This window comes from Sphaeramia orbicularis, chromosome 12 (assembly GCF_902148855.1).
Source record: "Sphaeramia orbicularis chromosome 12, fSphaOr1.1, whole genome shotgun sequence".
Taxonomy (NCBI): Eukaryota; Metazoa; Chordata; class Actinopteri; order Kurtiformes; family Apogonidae; genus Sphaeramia; species Sphaeramia orbicularis.
Window position 1 is genome coordinate 18,401,072 of NC_043968.1, and position 22,743 is coordinate 18,423,814.

Sequence of the window (22,743 nt, forward strand, 5' to 3'; positions counted from 1 at the left end):
TGTGCAACATAACTCAAAAAGTTATGGACAGATTTGGATGAAATTTTCAGGGTTTGTTGGAAATGGGATGAGGACGAAATGATTACATTTTGGTGGTGATCGGGGGGGGCACTGATCAGCCTTGGCGGAGGTCTGCGCTCTCCGAGTGCTTCTAATTGCCTTTATGTTAACACTATTTAATTCTTAGCTTGAGATGGTCACACAGATATACATTTCAGACTCCTAGATATAGGCATTGTGGAGATATAGACCATGACATCTGTTCATCTATTGGTCCAATTTCTATATGATTATGCTGAAATAAAAGGGAGCTTTGGATGCATAAGGGAAAGTTAATTTAATTATTTTTATTTAACAGGAATTTTAACTTATTACTGGAATTATTACATGGTTATTATCATATTATTTCATATTTATTACCATAATACTATCATGTTATTATCAACCTGCAGCAAAAACTGTCACCTCTGCTCCTTACATTTTTAATACAGCCTTGTTACTTTAATACATTGGCACACTTTCCCAATAACAACTCCAATTTCAACCTCCATAGACTCGGGGAAGTTGAACCCTTAGTGTTGGTTGGTGATCAAGTAAGTGAATGTCCAAATAACCAGTGATAACAATGAGTGACAATAGTGAATTGACATACTGCACAACCCCCCAAGTGCAAGAGTTCAGACTGACAGTGGTTCACAGTGTTTACACATAAAATACATTTTTGAAGTCTGCTCACCCACAACTCTTCGCGCCTTGAGTAAAACTAAAGAACAGTAGTAAATCAGAAAAGAACACAGCAGAAGAAGAAGAAGAAGAAGAAGAAGGGTGTTTATCCCTGTGGCTGCCATGCTGCAGGGATAAACATCACAGTAAATACCTTCAAAGGGGGATCCATGGTTTATAATCGCTGTCTGATTTTACCCTTTGAATGTTGGTTCACTAATGGGTGAACCTAATTTTCCCATGAAGTGCCACAGATTCACTTAGAAGCTACAAAACCTGTAATAAACCAATGCCTCTCTACTTATTTTCTATTGCTGTTTGAAACAACAAGGATGAAGATTTGTTTTAAAAATTTTACATGTACTGCCTTTTTCATCTTTACTGGTTTAATTTTCAATGTTTTTAATTTAGTGGCTTAATTTTATATCATTAAAAGGATAGAGAATATAATAACCAAACGTCACCAAATTAGAAATGATGTTATTTTCAGGTTAATTTTTTATATATGTTTTATGGCATTTCTGTCTTGTTACAGCTTTAATAATAATTTGAAAACCACAAATAATCATCTGGTATCATCAACTTTTATTCAGGCCCAACAGTCAGTAAGTAATGATTTGATATTTATTGTGATAATTATCAATATTGACTGATTTCTATTACAATAGCATTTCTGGGTACATTACCCAATCCAACTTTAATGGTTTGAACTTTAAACCTAAAGCAGATATCATGAACTCATATTACTGACTAACATTATCATCTGTCTAGAGTTCTGGTCGTCTCATCGTGCAAGTCTTTGTCATTAGATCTGGAAAATATTTGGCTTCCTTATCAATTCATCTAACTGCTGAGTTTTAAGAGGTTATAACATTCCATTTTTGGTCACCTGAAGGTCTCAACCTTGTTTCATGCAAAAACAACACTAAAAATCCTTTGATACACAGAACAGTCACAACCTGCCCAGCATCAGACAAAATTAGCAAACAAGCTTAGCTGATGGAAATGACAGAGGATTTAGCAACCAAAGAAGCAGAACTGGGTAATTCCATGAGGAGTTGGTGGAGACTTAACCAGAGCTTCAAGGAAATTAAATATTGATTGAACACATTCTTTAGGTAAAGTCAGAAACGTGACCAAATTAATGCTTCAGTGGTTTTGTATGTGTAAGTATGTAATATGTAAATATGTAAGCAAACACATTAAGCTGCTATCGTTTTACCTCTAAACTGAGACGGCATTGGTGCAATAGTTTGTATATTTTATAATGTGCTTAATTTTTTTTATCTCCTTTTTATTCTTTTTTAAAATTCTTTTTATTTATTTTTTTATCCTTTTTTTATTTTATTCTGTATGTTGTGTGCTTATGGTTTATAGACCTGTGTCTGCAAAAAAGTTTATTATTATTAGCTCTTTAAATAATAGCGTGTGTGTGTGTGTTTAAATGTTTCTGTCCTTATTCTGTTTAAAGACTAATGACTTAATGATAGGAGTCATGATAAGGGATCAATTGTTTTTTATGGCTTCATACCAAATTAAAAACATGAAGCGTTATTTGGGAAAGATAGAGGATACAGGATAGTTTGGGTTTTTAAATTAGTTCAAATTCTTTATGCTGCAGTGAATTACCCCACATGATTTTCTGTTGTTTTTTTGTTAAATTATTTTGCTGGAGCGACTAATAATTGAACTCAAACTTTCTCAAAAATATTATTGTATATATGAAGTGTTAACTACATTTTCTGTTGGTTATCCTGCTATCAGAAATTGTAGCACTTGTAATTGAAACTGAGATACCATATTGCTCCCAGACTCTGACAGCTCTTTTTCACTGTTTGAGTTCAACAGAACGAATGCTTTTTCAAAATAAAACATTTTTAATCAATTTGCTGTCACTGCAGTGTACTGATATATTCACTTCAGTCACCACATCCCAGGGTTTATAAAGCACCCATCACAGACCATTAACTTCTCCTTGGCATCTTGTAGTTTACTCTTCTCAAAAGGCAAATTTTGGCCTTATGATACAGTAAACAAGCTCAGTGTTTATGAATAAATCTCTGTTTCTGAGCTGCCTGGTGGGCTGAGTCATGCAATGACATTTAATATTCATTTTAGCGTAAGCTTGGCAAACATAATGTGGCTCCTGATCAGCTGCATTTCAAATCAGAAGAGCCCTTAAATACTTTATTAGTTTCAAGCCCGAAAGCTGAGTAGGAATGCAAACACATTTTTCATGTTGACAACAAATACTGAGTCACTTTTGAGCTTTGTAGAGACGTGTCAAGCGCAGTAACTCCAGTGACCTATATGCCATACCATGCCTCTCTACAAGCTAATTAAAGTTTCTACATGTGAACCCATGGAAACTAAATATAGCTCTAAATGAGACTCGGTAGGAAATGTTCACATCATACATAGTATTTTTTTTTCTCCCACCTCGAACAGATAATGCACAATAATAGATTACAGGCGGACCCACTGAGGAAAATAATGAGCTGAAAACAAACACAAACTTAAATTGGTTTCAAGCATGAAGCTGCTGTGCTGTGCCTGTTATTTATGTTGGAGCATGCTGTCATGGAGCCAGAGGAGTTGTCAGTTACAGGGCGTCTGTATAATTGGCATGTTATTGGCTGTTTATTTCCTTGTTTGTCTATGAATGGTTTGTTTTCACTTAAACACAATGTTGTACAGCTTCACTGTCATGTCTTCGTCTGCTAAAAGGAGACAGTTGTTTAGTGTTATTTACTCATGACGGATACATAAAGAGAAGCCAGTGTCAGTTGAAAGAGTGCATGTAGTTTGACATAATGGATGTGATGCTTGTTTTTTCATATCTGACAGATGTTGCAGAGGTGCACAGCTGTTGTCACTTTAATTTGCCATCTGCCAAATAGCATTGAGGGAAAGCTAATACAAAAGCTCAGACCAGAAAATCCAAGCTGTGACTGGAACTGATGTGGGTTTTATTGTAGAATATAATGGCCATGGTAAACTAAACCCTGCAAAAATTTCTGTGTGTTTACCTACACCACTGAGATTATGTAATCACCCACATCTGTTTGTCCGTCAGTCTGTCAGTAGGATTATGCAAAAACTACTGTCCTGAAAACCTGGTGGTACAGTATAGGATGGGGAAGGGACAAATCCATTAGATTTTGGAGCAGATCCAGAAAAAAAACATTGATATCAAGGTCTGCTGAGGTCCTGCGCCCACCCCCTTTCCCCATGTTTCAGAAGTTTATGGATAATCCTGCTGACAGACCGACAAACCAACAAAACATTAGTGAGTTGTGGGGACTGAGTGTTGTTCCAGTAAAATGCCCAGTGTGTAACGTTTAAGGGGATCTAATTGCAAAAATGGAAAATAATATTCATGATCATGTTTTCAAAAGTGTATAATCACATGAAAATAAGAAATGCTGTGTTTTCTTTTTTTTTTGTCACTGTGTTTTTTTTATTTTCAATTTTCAAATGTGTAACAAAAAACATACAACTTGAACATGAAACTGTTGTATCCAGTTCCTACCCAACTGCCCACCCCTTGTACTGGACCTTCGTTAAGTTTATATACAGCCAGACATAATATACTTACATACAAAAATATATAAACCCCCCTCAAATATATGTACACGCTTCCTGAAACTTGCGCAAGTGTTCCTCAAATATTGGGGTGACAACTTCTCCCATTCTTCTTTAATAGTATCTTCCAGACTTTCTCGTAGTAGTTTTGCTCATAGTCATTCTCTTCTTTCCATTATAAACAGTCTTTATGGACACTCCAACTATTTTTGAAATCTCCTTTGGTGTGACGAGTGCATTCAGCAAATCACACACTCTTTGACGTTTGCTTTCCTGATAACTCATATGGGCAAAAGTTTCTGAAAAGATATGGATAATAGTGTTAGGTATGATTATGACATCAATATATGTTTGGTTTCAAAACAATTGACGTAGTGCCTGCTGAGAAAAAACAACTAAATGTTCATTGTAAATTTTGCTTCCCCACCCTGTATACACACACATGCATATTTGTAAGTTCACATACACATGAATGAATGAATGAATGAATGAATAAATAAATATATATATATATTTTTTTATTAGACCTTTATTTAACCAGATTGAGTCCCATTGAGATCGAGATCTCTTTTACCAGGGCGACCTGACCATGAGGTCAGCAGCACATGCCATGAAAGAAAACAGGTTTTACAGACAAGTAGTAACAGTAAATTAAAACAAACAGTAATATTGTAATAACAGAAAAGTTGGACAGTTTTTAAAATAATATGTAAATAAATAAAGGAAAGAAAATACAAAGTAAATAAATAAATGAATGAAAAATAAGTAAAAAGGTACACAGATATTGGAGTTACACAGATATGTTGGTGACTACTATGGCTAGAACTTTCTGGTGGAACCCCTAAGTGTTTTCATTAGTTTGAGTGAGTGAGCTGTGTATATCCACAGGGCATCTCAAAAGAAGGAATACTTCTTTTTTTAATTTCAAGGAAACTGGATAATAAAGAAGGTCCATATCTAAAGTGTTTAAAAATGGGATCTTTCACTTCTGTACAGACAGAGGCATCAACATGTGAACCTCCATTTTGCAGCTGCACATGGCTAGTGATACCCCAATCACTATTTAAATTTTTCTTAAAGATGTCTCTTCTAAAAAATATTTAACTTTTCCTGATAAAGTGCAACAGACCCCAATTATCAGACAAAAAAAAAGACATTTCAACTAGAATGTTCCTATTTTACTGGGCAACTCAAACCTGATTCTGTAAGTGATTTCAACCTTGATTTTTTTGGTCTACATTCCAAGTATATTTTGCTTGAATTTTAAGAAACCTGTTCACCAGAGTTTACAGCCCCTCCCTGCACTGATTCACCCACACCACTGCTGAACAATGTCACTTACAAATGACTGATTTATTTACAGTCAATTTAGTAAGTAAATAAGCAAATTTTATAGAAAACTTTTCACAGAGTCACAAAGTGCTTTACAGTGCAAAATACAATTAAAATACCATTTAAAAATACAATAAAATACAATTAAAATACAATAAAACATTTGAAGTGATATTAGGACAGATTGAGAATATTTTACCAGTTAAATACTATGTGTTGCTCTTTATCAGGATATGAACAAAATTAAAATTAAAGTCACTATTTAAATGAAACTAGAAGTAGAAATTGGTGTAACACTACTTGTACACCATGGCAAATTGAACTGAAGTGAGTGAAATAACTGAATTTGTAGAGGAGACACATCTTTCCCAGCACTTTTCTTTATACTTAAAGATTTTTTTTAAAAAATGGATGCATTGTATTTTTTGTTCAGATGGCCCATTCATGAACATGCAGCACTTCCATGTTTCTACAGTATCTCAGAACAGACTGTCTCTTCTTGGTTTTTTCCATTTATTAGCCTGTCAGTCTGCCCCAGGGCAACTGTGGCTACAGATGTAGTTTACCACCACCAGAGTGAGAATGTGAGCGCGAATGAATAATGGGTCAATAATGTAAAGCGCTTTGGGTGTCTAGAAAGGCGTTATATAAATCCAATCCATTATTATTATTATTATTATTATTATTATTATTATTATTATTATTATTATTATTACAGCGAGTGGCGTCCTATGTTAAGGTGCATTATCATCACCTACTATGTTTGAATATGGACCAGAATTTATAACCTCTTAAATAAAAAGCACATAATGTACTGTAGCCTAATGAGGGACTAAATTGTCTTTTGCAGCTACTGTAGGCAAGGGCAGGGGTATTTTCACTGAGATTTACCAAATATCGCACGCTGAGCCTTTAATGCTATAGCTGGAATTGTGAAGAGGTATTTTTTTAACTTAAGTGTCTCATAGTTGCTGTCTGAATCTAAAAACTCTCTAAACTGGATGGCTGCACTCTACTCATCCCTCCCACTATTTTCATTTATGGAGCACTCAACTTTCAACAGCTATTTTCTCTTGTATTTCTCTGCTTTTTTTTTTTTTCTTTCTTTTTTTTATAGTTATACACAGTAACCACCCACTTTACAGCCAGTAGAGGGCACCTCTCATCATTGTTGCTCAGCACTAATAACAGCACTTTGTGTTTTCTGCACAGCCCCAGACAAACAGCACAAGAAACAGCACAGTCACCAGTCCCAAAGGCAACGTCCCCTCTGCTGCGCTGGTATGCAGCTCTGTGTCCGTCCGTCTTCAAGTCTGTCTTTCCTTCCCACTTTAAAGGGCAGTGTGTGTAGGAGTGTGTATGAGAGAGAGTTTTTGGATAGTGGTTCATAGTTATTTGTTGCTGCAACTCTGTTTAACCCATAAAGACCCAAACATCCACTGGTGACCAAAATTATTCACATATATAAAATGTTTAATTCCTGTTAATCCACTAATCCTATCAATACATGTAAATAATTGGTGTAAAATGCAGTTTGTCATCTTTTCATGGTCATCAGATATGACCCATTTGGATGTTCAGAGGCTCCGTAGTTACCGTGGAAACACCATCATCTTCTACAACATTGATTCACCAGTAAAACCCATGGAGTTGAATAAATGACAGTGGATGGAGACAGATGTTTTATGTTCAGTTAATGATATATTTGGCAGAAAAATAATCTTTTTCTTCAGGTGTCTCTGTTTTGAATATAATAACACTCAACTTTAATCTGCACTTTAATGAACAACTACATCAGGGGTGTCAAACATGCGGCCCGGGGGCCAAATGCGGCCCGCCAAAGGCTCCGATCCGGCCCCTGGGATGAATTTGCAAAGTGCAGGAATTCCACAGTCAAGGCTGTGGAACTCATTTTAGTTCAGGTTCCACGTATAGACCAATATGATCTACAGTAAAATAATAACAGCAGAATAACCGACAAAAAAGAATGACTCCATATTTTCTTCTTGGTTTGATGTGAAAAATATTATATTATGTCTATAAATAATGACAACTTCAAATTTTTGTCTTTGTTTTAGTGCAAAAAATAGCGTTGAATTATGAAAATATTTACATTTACAAACTATCCTGTAACAATAAAATGTGAATAACATGAACAAATATGAACAACCTGAAATGTCTAAAGAAAATTAAGCACTATTTGAACAATTTTTTGCCTGTTACTAAGTGTTTAGTGTCTTTGTAGTTCAGTTCCATAATGCACATGTAGAAATGATAAGTTGAAGCAGAATATTGTTAAAATTGCACTTATTTTTCTTGAGAAATTTCAGTTTTTTCATGTTATTCACATCTTTTTTTGTTTGATAACTTTATAAAAGTAAGTATTTTCATAATTTAATGGGGTTTTTTGCACTAAAACAAAGACAAAAATTTGGAGTTGTCATTATTTGTAGGTTATTATGCTATTATTTTACTGGTCCGGCCCACCTTAGATCAAATCTAGCTGAATATGGCTCCTGAAAGAAAATGAGTTTGACACCCCTGATCTACATGGTCAGTACATTAAATGTCAGAAAATACCTGATTTTTACTAATAAATGCAAAATACAGAGCATAATATTTGAGTGAATGGTGATAAATCACTTAAGAAAGGTTAAAAATAGAGAAAAAATCATTTGGGAACCGTCACAGAAGCAGCACTGGGTCTTTATGGGTTAAGGTTACTCTAAAAAGATGTTGCAAAGTGTGTAACCTGTACACTTACATTTTCCCACAGGTTTTAAAATACTCAGATTTCTTTGTGAATAGAAAAGGTGCGGGAATATCACTTAATTTTAATTTTTAGTCAGTCAATCCCATGAAAAGGCCAAAAACCAACACTTGACTAATACATTAATCAGTCTTTACATCTTTCTAATTTTGGAAACACCATTCGCACATTAATTTGTTTTTTAGATTGTGCTGTTTTTCTTTTTTTTTTTTTTTTTTTTTTTTTTTTTTGATAGAGTCGGTCACTTTAGTTGTTGAAAAATGTCACTCAATACAGACGGAAATTTCTATTTTCAGCTGCATTGCTTAAAAGAGTTGCGACATGAGAAGAGCTATTTGAGGCTGGTTCTGCAGGTGAAATTTTCATACTTTCTCTCCAACAGTGTTAGTGAGTGACAGCTGGACTGACTCGACACAATCATCAATGAAAATCATTAACTGAGCTAAAAAAAAAAAAAAAAAAAAACATTTCATACGCAATAAAAATCCAGAATTGGGTCTGTCTTTTCATGGGATTCATCGGAGGGAAAAAGCATTATATAACTTGAGTTGAGATGTAAGGTATATATAGTGCATGTAGTTAAATATTCATTATGTCTTATATGTGATGACTGTTCATTTCATTTTAATGGAATAAGGCAAAGTGACTGCAGTTGGCAAAAAGTACATGGAGGTATACACATTATCCATTATCATTTGGGGACTTTTACTGTCATTAACTCTGTCCAGACTTTATCCTATTCAACACTTTCTCTTTAAAATTAACATTTTTCATTCATTTCTCTCTCTTTCCACCTGTTCCTTGTGTTGTAGTACTGCACTGATCTTCCTTAAATACCTAATTCTCATGTTGGCATCTTGGAACATTCACCCTTTGCTGCTTCTCTGTATCTCCATTCATTTTTCCATCCACATTCTTTCTCTTGTCCTTCCTTCTCTTCTTTCTCTTCCTCTTTGTCTCTTTCCATTCTTCCTCCAGGAACCTCAGACTACTGTTATCCATAATCCAGTAGATGGGATCAAGGTACATCTTCCTCCCCTCCTTCCATCTCTTTTTTCCCATTTGTCATTCTTGTCTTCACTCAGTTTCTCTATCTGTGTGGTTAAAGCTGTATTTTTGAAAATAGCCTGTTTTTGCAGGTGTATTTTGTTGGATATTTTATGTATCTCTGTGTGCATCTATTTGTATTTATGCATGAGGGAGGTGGAGAATGAGGAGCTGGAGCTGTGAATCATGTCAGGTCTCTGTTGTCTTATACTGCCCCTGTGTGTTCAGATAAATGGGGCTCAGCAATCCTGCTGCCAGCTGAGCAATCGATGTATGTCAGCAAGACTGCCGACCAGATTAACCCTCATCCCACTGTTCAGACTGTGTGTAACAGTGGCTAAACGTCATGTGCTGTAGAGTCGTGTGTGTCCATTAACAGTAGCTCAATCCAGAGTCAGGATTGTGCCAGTGTGCTGCTGAGTCACACGTTAGATCTGCTGTGTTCTGTATTTTGGCAAAGTCGTGGTGTTAAGATGGGAGTCATTCAGAATCAGTGCAGAAACATGAGTGTCTCGTGTGTTTGTGAGCGTGAGTGTGTGTGTGCATGCATTTATGTCTGAGTGTGTAAATGAGGACTTGTTTGCCTTTTTAGGAAGTAATATGTTTTGTTTGTGTACATTCTTTGCAGGAATCATCTGACAGCAGCAATACCACCATTGAGGACGAAGATGTGAAAGGTAGAACATACACTCGCACTTGTACTTTTAAACTCTGTGAATCTTTTTTTTTTTTTTTTTTTTTAACAACAGAACAGCAGCGCATTAGCTCCGTAGTGATAATGATTTGCAACAATTCCGTTTTAGAAATTTTCCTGAATATTTTCACATATTGATTCTTTTTGCAAATTTATGCAAATCCTCTCCAAGAAGACAACAGACCAAAAATTCCTCAGTATAAATAACACATTCTGGAGATATAGTGTTTTTTAGAAAATCACAACCCAAAAAACCATTATAATAAAAATTAATAAGAGCTGAACGTGATAAGATTTTAAAATATTCATGTTCCATGTTAACAAATGTAAATGACTGGAATGGAATTAAATGTAACCATCAATCACCACTATCATCAGAAGCAAAAAAAAAAAAGAATTATTTGTCCAAAATGTGGACACTGACAAACAAATGCTGGTAAAAAGAAAAAAAAAATCCTTTGCAGAGGTAAAGATTAAAAAGAACAGTCAACCTGTCTGACAGAGTTTACTGCAGCTGAGTATTAGAGCTGTCAGTCATGAATGGAAATACCTCTTTTTTTATATTTCCAATATCAGAACAACTGTATTAAATGACACAAATCCTTTTGGGACAGTTTATTGGACTTGTACTTGAATGTGATTGACTAACAGAGGGGCCATATTTATGACCTCTACTGCCAGCCACTAGGGGATGACAAAATGTTTTGGCATCACTTTTAATGAGCTGTTTGGCTGTCCGTCATCTGTAAGTAGTACATTCTGTAGTTGAGTCAATCTAATTGTCCCTCAGTGTCCTTTAAACTGTCTGTAGTTTGCAACCAGCCTTTCTATTACAGTCCTCAGAGCCACAGAGAAGTACACTTAATAAAGATTTTATAAACCTTTTGAATTCTGGTGCAGCTACATGTATGATGGCCTCCTCAGAAACGTACAGAAAGTGTATCAATAATTCACTTTTTTGCTTTTAGAAAGGTTTGAATATGGGAACTTTGCTTTTTCATGTTTTACAAATTAAAGGATAAAACTGTCACAGATTATATACATTTTGAGAAGGTAGAAAAATATCTTCCTCCATGTTGTCCTCATGAATTTATCATTTTACACTGGATTAAATATTTAAACCAACATCAAAGTATTACTCACTGACTTCTGCATCATTTTCAGCTGGATATATGAGGTACCACATGAAACTTTGGGATCTCCGCTTCAAAATAAAATAAATCTGTGGATTTGAGCAGCGTGCACAGCTTGAGTTAGAAACAAGTGAACCGCCTCTGCATCAGTGGGCTTTTAAAGGTTTCAACTTATTTTGATATAAGTCGCAGAGGGAAAGAAACACAGAACAGAAAATAGTATCCAGAGCCTTTCAGACCAGATAGAGGCACAAAGGGAAATGAGCAACAAAAATAGAGAGAGAGAGAGAGAGAGAGAGAGAGAGAGAGAGAGAGAGAGTGTGAGGGAGATACTCAGAGTGAGCTAAGCCTTCCTCTCACAGTGGGGAGGAAGCGAGGGTAGAAGGACACAGTAAATCTCATCTAAAGGACTGGGACAAGAATAGCGTGATGAGCTCAAGCAGCCTCACATGCGAAGCACAGATATGATGGATGATGGATGGAGGTGAGGAACGACACAGCGGCTAGACAAATCATTTTATGTATTTTTTTTTTTTTATAATTTGTGGATATGTACTTGAGGACCATTTGAGCATGGCACTCCTCAGGGAGAGAGAAACCACACAACTTCTTGTGCAGAAGTAGTTTTAATGTGCGCTGAAGCATGGAGGAGATTCTATTCAGCCTGACAGATGAAAGGGAGATGACCGATAAGATTTACAATGAGTAACAAGCTCGTAGGTGAGTCTGAAGTGAGCTGGGTTCACTCTTAGTATGTGTGTTGATAAGATGTTTAATTCTTTTGTTAACGGCACAAGCTACATACATGTGATGCATCGGTGCGCTCATACTCCATGGACGGGACTGAACTGTCACATGAGATGCAATCACCGTTCTCACTGTGTGCTCATTTCTTCTCTTCAGCTCGCAAACAAGAGATCATAAAGATCACAGAGCAGCTTATCGAAGCTGTCAACAATGGAGACTTCGAGGCCTATGCGTGAGTCCACCACTTATTCCTATTGTTCTGTGAAAAAAAATCTCTTCATCAACGGCAGGAAAACTTTTAGCTTTAAGCTCTCCATCAGCCACGAAAAACCATTAATCTGATTGCCATACAAATGTGTTTTGTCTTTGTATTAAAAGATTAAAGCGTAATTACAGTACAGTCATTATTTTATCCCCTTTATACCACACACTTTAGAAAAATGCATGACAGATTGAGTGAGGGTTGTGCAGGGCATCTGCAGATAACATATCTATCTTTTTAAAGTCAGAATGCCTTAAAGTCTTGTGCTTGGTTAGAAAATACTGCGGAAAAATAGCAATTAGTCTTATTTCTTTGTAATACAGGAAAACCTTTTCACAAAGTTCCACTTGAGATTAAGATTAAGATTTTTAAAGATAGTAAATCTCTGCCTGCATACTTTTACAGGAAGATCTGCGACCCTGGTCTGACCTCATTTGAGCCTGAGGGGCTGGGAAATCTAGTGGAGGGAATGGACTTCCACAGATTTTACTTTGACAATCGTAAGACTGCATTTCCATATTTCTACTGACTACGTTTTTGTCGTTTTAAGGTCTACTTCACAGACTTTGTCCTCCTTCTCTCCCACCAGTCCTCTCCAAGAACAGTAAGCCCATCCACACCACTATCCTCAACCCTCACGTGCACATGATCGGCGATGATGCCGCCTGCATCGCCTACATCCGCCTGACACAGTTTGTCGACGGACAGGGCCGTCCCCGTTCCAGCCAATCAGAAGAGACTAGGGTATGGCACCGCAGGGACAGCCGGTGGCAAAACGTCCACTTCCACTGCTCAGGAGCTCCTGCCGCCCCAATGCAGGGATGAGGTACTCGAATAACACACCCACTGTACAGACAGTCCAGAGATACAGCTGACATGATGAAATATCACACACTCCTGAAATTAAATACCTGACATTTTTATGCACTCATATTACAAAAGAATCATGTTTCTTTTACCTTTTATATTACCCTAAGTTTTGGAAAACATTCTTTCTTTGTGACATTGTAAGTAAGCAAGTATATTTTATTTATATAGCACTTTTCACAGATAAAATCACAAAGTGCCTTACAGTTTAGAATAAAATGTTAATAAAAGCTTAAAATAAAATAAAATGTCATACATACACTAGGATAAAAACAAAACAGTAGTACAGAGAAACAGATAATAACACAAGCCCATAAAACATCAACCCGGGCTAAACGCCTGCCTAAAAAGATAAGTTTTGATTGTATCTACACGATGTTTTGACTGGATGTTTGATTAAATTCAGATTTATTTATTTAACTCAATTTCACATATCAGAGATCAACCTTAAAGAGCTTCACAAGATGTACAAAATATAACACAGTATGTCCTTTGACGACTGGTTTGACCAAGGAAACGCTTCCCAAAAAAACTTTTAACAAGAAAAGAAATGGTCGAAACCTCAGGAAGAGCCACAGAGGAGGGATCCTTCTTTTGGGACAGAGACGTTGATTCAATAGTCAAATAATTCTAATGTGTTTAAGTGCAATCATTTATTTGACAACTCTGTGTATGGTTTTAATTTTCATTTGTTATGATTATTATGTTTAATGCAATGTTAGAAACTCAGTTAAGCTACATAAAAAATACAGCCCAAAATGAACGCAACTAACCTACTAAAACTAAACATATAGACCAAGAAAATTAATCTTAACATATTCAAAGCTATGGAAACTAAAGTGAACTGCTACTAAACTGTGCATACCCTAAGTTGAACTAATAAACTAAGCCAAAGACACTTGTTATTTAAAACCAAAAGTACATTCAATGAACAAATATTTAAAAGTCCATTTATGTGTATTCAGGGGGATCTAACTTCAGAAATGGAACAGTATTTTCATAATTAATATTAACATTAATATGATGGCCGACCATGTGAAACATATTATTGGATAAAAATGATGATTTCTCTGAATTTGAACATTGTTGGAAAAATGTGGAAGCAGGCTGACATTCATGGACACCATGTTGTACCACCATTTTTTTTTTTTTCAGCACAGACTTCCTACACATAGTGGGTGTAATTCATTGTTGAGGTGTATTATTGTCATCTATTGTGTTTGAGTGTGGACAAGAGTTAATCTCTGTGCCTGAAAAACCCATGACGTACAAAATAAACACTGCATGAACTTCTGAGTGCCTCCGTAGCTGAGGGTGATGTTAATTTGGTTAAAATCAGCAACTTCACCACTAGTCGTCACTAAATACACACTGATGGTTTAATGAACTGAACTAGACTACATTTTAAACCTAATTCTGAAGGATAACTCAAACTAAAAACACTCTGCTAAATTACATAAACTAAAAAAAATCCTAAATGTATTTTAATTTTGAGATTAAAATTTTTTATTTTAACCTTGGAGACAGTAGCTGATGAAAAGAGTCACCACATTTATTACATATAACAGTTCCCAAATATTTTTTACATTAACTCGATGATTTCAGGTTTTCATAATTACTGAAAACTGTGTAATAATGATGATGATGATGATGATGATGATGATGATGATGATGATAATAATAATAATAATAATAATAATAATAATAACAATAACAATAACAATAATAAATTTTATTTGGGTTGCACCTTTCAAGTCACTCGAGGTCACCTTACAGAGACTAAAAGCATGAAATAACAAAACTCCTTCCTTCTGGGTAAACTCCTTCTGCAGAGGACACTCTAAACTACAACATAATCTAATAAGTAGACCTGTCATATTCTTCAACTCTTTTCTTTCCAGGAATGTGAGACTGAGTACAATACGGCAGTACCGGGGGAAAAGGAAATAAAAGGAATTACCTGAAAACGAGAGTGTTATCGCTGAGAGAGAGGTGCAGGTGAGTGGAGAGCGGTTAAAGACGTCTGAGGTGTCTGGTTTGGGATTCTGGTCCTGGCCCTGGTTCTGGTCTTGGTCTTAGTCCTGGTCCTGCACTCTGCACATCCGCTCTTCTCTCTCTATGTTTCGCTCTACATCCTCACTAATGGACAATAATATCAACATAATGCTCCCATCATCAACCCTACAGCAAAGGGCATATCAGCCAATACGGAAACGGGACAAACTCTTGAACCCATGTCTCATCTTCGGTGACGCTGCACTAGCCCATCATACGTGGACTTCACCTTGTCCTCGGCTACCCTATAATCCCTTTTTCCGTGCCACAAAGCCTCCACTGTGGCACTTTCCTGTTACAGATGTACCCTTTTACTTCTACTTAAACCTAGAATTATTGTTACTTACTTCTAGTATTATTATGGCTGCAGTTTATTGTTGTGCTCTTTCATCTGTACAGTATATTTAATAGTAATCTGACTCCCCTTTTTCTTTGATTCTGTATCTTTTTTATGATGAGCATGACTCTTCTGTATCTGTATTCTTATTACCAGTGGCTGTATCTGCACGACTAAGGCTGCTTGTGTGAAATGAACATACAATACCACATGTCTCACAGAGAGACCAGTGGGTGTATTTAATTATCCTTTTTGTTTTGTTGTTCAATGGAGCTTTTTTTTCCTCTTTGGAGTGTAGCTGACCCCCTGAACCAACGCCTCCGTGTGTTCACCGGACCCTCTGAGCCGCTCTGTGAGACACTGCACACTCGCAGCGAAAACCATGCAGCATGCTAAGATATTACTGTTGTTCTTAATTGATTCTCTATGTACTGAACATTGCAAGTAACTACTGAAATTATGACATGACAAATATCATGTTTGAAATTATAGTATGACGCTGTTATGTAAATTTGCAGTTTCATCGTGGTGACTTAACTACAATATGCTGTAGATGGTATTTAATTGCATGATATTCCAAGTTAATACATTGGTAAGTTGGGTGTTATCGTGCATTTTGTTGATTTTTCTCTTTTCAGACTGAACTGCTGGTAAAATACTATCTTTGCCTCTATTTTCTGGGCTTTGTAAGTGCATAAATTATTTTTGTGTTAAGATGATTGCATAGGATATGAGGATACTGGTGTGGATGATGACAGAATATGCCTTTTTAAAGAGTGTGTTGGATCCAGAAAATATATCTATATCTATATCTATATATCTATATCTATATAAATATCTATAAAATAGCTCTTAATGGTTTCAAATGCAAAAGCCAAGATCCAAATTAATGACTTTATTTTTTTGTAAACACATGTCCCATAATGATCTCACATCAAGACATTTGTTAAGTTATTTGTCATTTTTTTTCAGTGTTATATTCAGGTTCAAAGTTCTACACACAAGGCAGAATTTAGAGTATTTCTAGAAATGCCTTGGCTCATTTTCATGACAGATTTCCAGTTAAAATAAGATATCTGTATCAAATTATTTAACACATTAAGCATCAGGGTTTTTTTTTTTTTTTTACCACTCACCTTTACTCAAGATGCAGTAAGCAGCTTTCTTACATTGGATTTATTCAGCTCTTTTTATTTAGTTAAATTGATTGCATTGGTGGTGATGTAATGATCCATTATGTCACAATGCAATTTAGCGACCCTACACTTTTTGGATTGACAACATGATCTGTGTATTTAGGAATAAGCACTGAACCTTGAGCTTGTTTGCATTATGAGATGCACTTTTTTACAACCTTTTTTTGCATTGTACAATGAAACTCTGTACTGAAGACTGAGCCAAAGGGATCGTAAAAAGCTGAGCCCCTTGTACTATAACCCACTCTGTCCTCAAGAGGGCACCAGTTTATAACAACAAGAAATTAAGTCACCTAAAGGTATCATGTAAACCAGAACCATGACCAGTGCATTTCATCTGTGATGTAGTCTTTAGAGTAATACAAGATCAAATGATATCGTGAATTATCAAACAGCGTTATACTGGTGGTGAATGTGTATTTTTATCTTTCCTTCCTTTAAAACCCTGTCATGGTATGAAGCCAAATCCTACTGTCCTCCATCCTGTCCAGTTCAAAGCCTAATAGTATCAGTAGCTACGTCAATAGCATTAACTTAGTTATTGTCCCCTGTGACAACCAATCCATGTTTAGATACTCAGTGTGAGGCAGAGGTGTAACATTTAAGCTACAAATTCAACACTGTATTAATCGCATTAATTGAGCCTCATGACTGTTTTCCCGAGGTCAGATGAATGATCTGGAAGTGACTGATGACTGAGTAATAGAACGCTACTCTGTGTAAAACAAACATTTCTGTCTCTTAACTTTGTTTTTTTTTTTTTTTTTAATTATACTGATTATGATGATTCCTCCGGTGTGCATTCCAAGTCTTATCAGTATTAAAATGTGATCAGATGTAATCAGTGTGTGAAACAATAAAATGACAATGCAGAGACCACATTACTCCTCTTTCTTATATTGACTGGTGTCTGCAGAACATTTTGTGTGTTCTTTGGTTTGTGTACATGTGCTCTAGGCTGTGTATTGAGGTCAGAGCTGTTAGAGACATGCAGTGTAGTATATCCAGTCATGCTCCAACCAGGCTGTAAGAATCAACAACGGGTCAGAGTTTAACCTGAGTACAGTCAAAATAGACCAAAGTAAACAACTGGAGAATGAAGAAATAACATATGGTTTCAGAAGTGTATCTACACAACAATGAGCTATTGATCAGTTGAACAGGTATCATTTAAAAGTGAGTTTGATCACGATGCACAATGAGGTTCATCAGTCTTGTGTTTTACATAATCAGTGTCAGGACAAAGGTTAATGTTTATTGCTCTGCTGTAGATAGTGCCTTGAGGGAAGTACACTACAATGGCACTGAAACTGAACATACTGTATTAATGTACAAATTACAGTTTAGACAGAGTAAAGTACATCAGACAGGCTGCATCACGACCTTTAATATATGCTAAACTTTGTCATAAAGTACTCTAAGATCAAACAGCGCAGTGCTGATCATTGGTTATGCTCTGCAAAATGTGTCTGATTATGCAAATGTTAGAATAGAAAAGTGCTCATAATGCTCTAGAAACCTATGTAACAGACGAACATCAAAATTACAAATGTGCTTCTTTTGCTCCTTTTAGAATCAGAACAAAGAGCACATAGTCACTAAAATATCAATGACTACATCTGTTTAGAAGTATGGTACCCGTACTAGAATATTAGATGGATTTTTAAAGGCTGATATAATAATGATAGTTTAGACCAATAGGGCAGAAATGCTCTTGTATTCAAAGTCAGTCATTCTGCTGAAAATACCTAATATCAGAGTTCAGACACTATCTATGGTTTGTCAAGTGTCTTGTAAAAGCCAATCAATTGGTGTCTCTTCGATATAAACTGTTAGACATTTTTTTCAAGTAGAATATGTGACTTTAATTTCACTAGTATGTTACTTTATGTAGTAAGGTAAAAATGTAAAAAAAAAAAAAAAAAAATGGTTTCATATTTTATTTTAACCCTCCTACTGTGGTCTGGTCAAATGTATCCATTTATCGTGCTTTCACATATATTGATGAAAAACAAGTCAAACAAATGTCCCATATTTTATTATAGATGCTTAGGAGATGTATAAATAGTGCAAGTGTTCAGGTAAGATCCATAAATATACAGAATTTTAGGTGGTCTATAGTACATATGGTCTCTGTGCAACTGATGCTTAACAAGATGTTCATTGTATTTTATAAGGTGTCTTTGTGTTTGTATTTGTGTGATGTTACTACTCAGTGACAGAAATGGAAATGTCCTGAGTCTCCCCAATATTTACAATGCAGCATTTGTACATCCAAAGCATGGACTCACCGTCTTACAAATCTAGTGTGTAAAATGTTAAATAGTTTTAAGTCTTATACCACATCAAAGCAAAGACTGTTAGAATTTTGTTTTGTTTTTGTTATGAGAATGAACTTCTAATGTCTATAAAGCCGGTTCATGGAGTCCATTAGTTTTTTTTTTAATACTACATTGTAGGCATCCAGCATTAAGGTACTTCAGCACATGATGCATTTGAGTGTGAACCAGAGTAAATACCCATTAACAAAGAAGCCCATTACAGGCAAAAGAAGCACTGACTTTAAAGAAGGCATGCTGCATTTTTTGCAGCCTCCAGGGGGTTGGGGGTACTGTACTCGGTTGGCTGCAATCCGCACATTTAGTCCTAATTAAATGTCACTAAGCCTGAACCATTAAACTGAAGTTCGGCTACTTTAAGTTTTGACTTAAGTTTAGTTGTTACACAAATAAAAAACAATTTAATCAACACTACTTTTCAATTTACCAATGCTCAAAAATGGTTTTACTGCCTGAGAAGCGCACTAGAAGACCGAGGTGAGGTTAGCAGTAGGTTGGAAATTCGATGGACATTCGAAAGCCATCGCCTTAGGGACTATCAATAAATTACTGCTCTAAATGTTTTTCTTCAATGGCTTCTCAGTCATGTGACCCAGTGACTCCAAACCAGTCTCAAATTATTATAATAAAGAGGACCTTCAGGAAACACCACTTCATATTTCTCTCCAGTCTATATTAATATTTTTATGAATATTATTCATATTTTTATGAAAAATGTCAATTTTTTTCAATAGCTTCTCAGTCATGTGACCCAGTGACTCCAAACCAGTCTCAAATTATTATAATAAAGAGGACCTTTAGGAAACACCACTTAATATTTCTCTCCAGTCTATATTAATATTTTTATGAATGTTATTCATATTTTTATGAAAAAATGTATGTTTTTCTTCAATAGTTCCTCAGTCATGTGACCCAGTGACTTCAAACCAGTCTCAAATTATTATAATAAAGAGGACCTTTAGGAAACACCACTTAATATTTCTCTCCAGTCTGTATTAAAATTTTGAAATTTCTGAAAACTTTGTACATGGGTCATTTCAGAATTGGGGGTACATTTCGTGTCTCCCAGATACACCCTTGGTTTTTTTCACCCCAGACAAATCTTTATTGAATCAGTTTTTAATAATACTACTAATTGAATCAAACTTTAAGAAATAATAATGCTTTTTGTTTATTTTTGACAAAGTGTATACAGAAAATATTAGCCTAAGAAGTCCCACCCCATCTACAATTGACTGTCTTCGGCTCAGGATTCATACATTGAACTTGAATTACAATGAAATGATTTAATATAATTTTCATTTTTTTGTGCTCACTCTAATAACATCAATAAAATCAGTTCCACAGAATATCTATTTTTTGTATTATATGAAATTTCAGTATTAAATAAGTATGTTTTTTGTCTGTCTATACGTTCTGGTCATCTCTGTTATCTCTGTTATTAACTCCATAAAAATCTCCAAAGCATTCATATAAAAACATGAGACCTGCATATTGTGATGTCACTTCCACTGGCAGAAAACATGTTGAAGGCAGTAAGGTATATCATTTTTCTTCTCCCATTATTTTATAGAAAATATTTAGGATACACCAAAAGTAGATTAATTACTTGTCAATTCTGTTATTGTTAAATCATGGTGAATCAATCATGAAACTATTTTTAGACATGCCATGTGGTATCTCATTTTCATCTAGCACATGGAGTTAAGGTCAAAAATGGAAGAAAATGTCAACTCTGTTATGTCAGCTCTGTTAATAGTTTAATGATAACAAACACTTGACAGTGACTTACAGAGTCAAATGCTCCTAATCTTATTTGAGTATTTTGAGGTATTTTACTTTTTTTAAATATACACACATATATTCACATTTATTATGGTTGCTGACTCATATACTATAAAGGGAACATCAGTACTATAACTTTCCAGTTTAAGGAAATTGAATCATATGTTGTAGGTAGATGAAGATGAAGCTGTCAGGGGCAGAAAGGCACCGGCAATACAGGGAAAGCGGGATGCCGACCCTGTAAGGAGAGCAGAAAATGTGCAAAAAGACAGAGATAGATGGAACAAAAGAAGAGGTGCAGGGCAGACAAGCAGAGTGGCAGATTTGAGTCAAAGGGAGCGAAGAAAAAAAGACAAGGATTGGAGAGAGGCTCAGCAGAGGTGTAGAGCAAGAAGGCAGAGAATTTCAGAGATGACACCACCACCAAGTCCAGAACCAGACCCTGAACCACAGCTATCCAGGTTAGATTAGTACCGATTACATGGCTGCATAGGTCCATGAGTTTATAATTATATTCTATAAAGTAACTGTACAGTAAGTCACAGATAGATTGAGACACGTGTTTTTTATTAGGGTTGTCATTGTGATAGTATGTAACTGAACTGTCCAGTGTGTTGTGTCTTAAAGGCACATTCTGTAATTTATGCATGGCTTTAAATAAAGGTGCACTTTTTAGCAACAGATTTTGGTAAAAAATGTTGAACTTCTAGATGGGCTATGTTCTCTTTTTGTTCTCACCATAATTGATATGATGCCCACCATAACTCTAAAGACAAGCCTGTTTTGCTATTCCTTCTATCAAAACCTTGATCTTCTTTGTTTGATGATATGATTTCAAAGTAGATTTATAGTGCACCTTTAATAATAAATACTTATTTCTTGAAAAATATAACTCATGGATGAAGAAGTGGGACTTTAGGCTAGTTAGGCCATGTTCTCATAAGTTAGGCTAAGCCCTAACTTAAACTAAAGAAGAGTGAATGCGTCATATGATATCACAAATTGTGTCAGGAAAGATATTAAAAATCATCTCTACATTTTTAAATGTTTTTAAAGGTTTCAGAGTCTGGCAGAAATGTTACTGTTGTTGTTTTTAACTATGGGTGGTCAACTCTGTTAACATCAATGTCAACTCTGTTTAACGTTTTACTTTAAAAAATAATTATCAGGTATATTTTATTGTTAACAAACTTACTAGAAGCTGTGTCCCAACTACCATTCTTCCTAAATGAAATTTCAAAGTATTTAATTCATTTTTACAGGCATGTTTACAGAAAATGCACATAAAAATATTAATAGAGACTGGAGAGAAATATTAAGTGGTGTTTCCTGAAGGTCCTCTTTATTATAATAATTTGAGACTGTTTTGGAGTCACTGGGTCACATGACTGAGAAACTATTGAAGAGAAACATTTAGAGCAGTCATTTTTTGATAGTCCCTAAGGCGATGGCTTTTGAATGTCCGTCGAATATCCAACCTGCTGCTAAACTTCACCTCGGTCACAGAGTTGCAGCTGTCCCCGGTCTCCCCCACTGTGTCCCAGCTCATGGAATCACCTCCTAAAGTTAAAGTACAACTTCTTCAACCTGTGATGATGAAAAACTAGCATATGCATAACAGGGTGTTACTGCTCGCAATGACGAAGCAATATTCAATGAATATAAGCAAATTGATTAAAATATATTTTTAAACGCTCATCACTTTCCATGGAGTATTTTCTGTCTGTGGTACAGTTAAAGATACACCCTCTAAATGAGTACTTAACCCACTGTGGTGTTTATTATTATTTTCTAATGGCACGCGGTGTGTTGGTGCTGACGTCAGCGGCGGTGTGACGCAGCACCGGGCTCATTAGGCAGCAGAGGCGGCA

The 22,743-nt window shown here is 35.6% G+C and overlaps 1 protein-coding gene across 7 annotated transcripts in view; it reads left to right on the forward strand.

Annotated features, from left to right (window-relative positions):
* The window catches only part of camk2b2 (calcium/calmodulin-dependent protein kinase (CaM kinase) II beta 2), a 54,185-nt gene extending 36,556 nt beyond the window's left edge, over positions 1-17,629 (forward strand). For 3 of the 7 annotated variants that reach the window (XM_030150739.1, XM_030150743.1, XM_030150742.1), the window contains 7 exons: positions 6,853-6,921; positions 9,389-9,433; positions 10,086-10,134; positions 12,188-12,263; positions 12,699-12,793; positions 12,883-13,119; positions 15,062-17,629. In XM_030150739.1, coding sequence (XP_030006599.1) covers positions 6,853-6,921; positions 9,389-9,433; positions 10,086-10,134; positions 12,188-12,263; positions 12,699-12,793; positions 12,883-13,118 — 570 coding nt within the window. In that variant the 3' untranslated portion in view covers position 13,119; positions 15,062-17,629. The remainder of the gene's footprint in view (positions 1-6,852; positions 6,922-9,388; positions 9,434-10,085; positions 10,135-12,187; positions 12,264-12,698; positions 12,794-12,882; positions 13,120-15,061) is intronic. The other 4 variants (XM_030150741.1, XM_030150745.1, XM_030150744.1 and 1 more) reach the window with 2 other exon arrangements.
* The last annotated feature ends 5,114 nt before the right edge of the window (positions 17,630-22,743 follow it).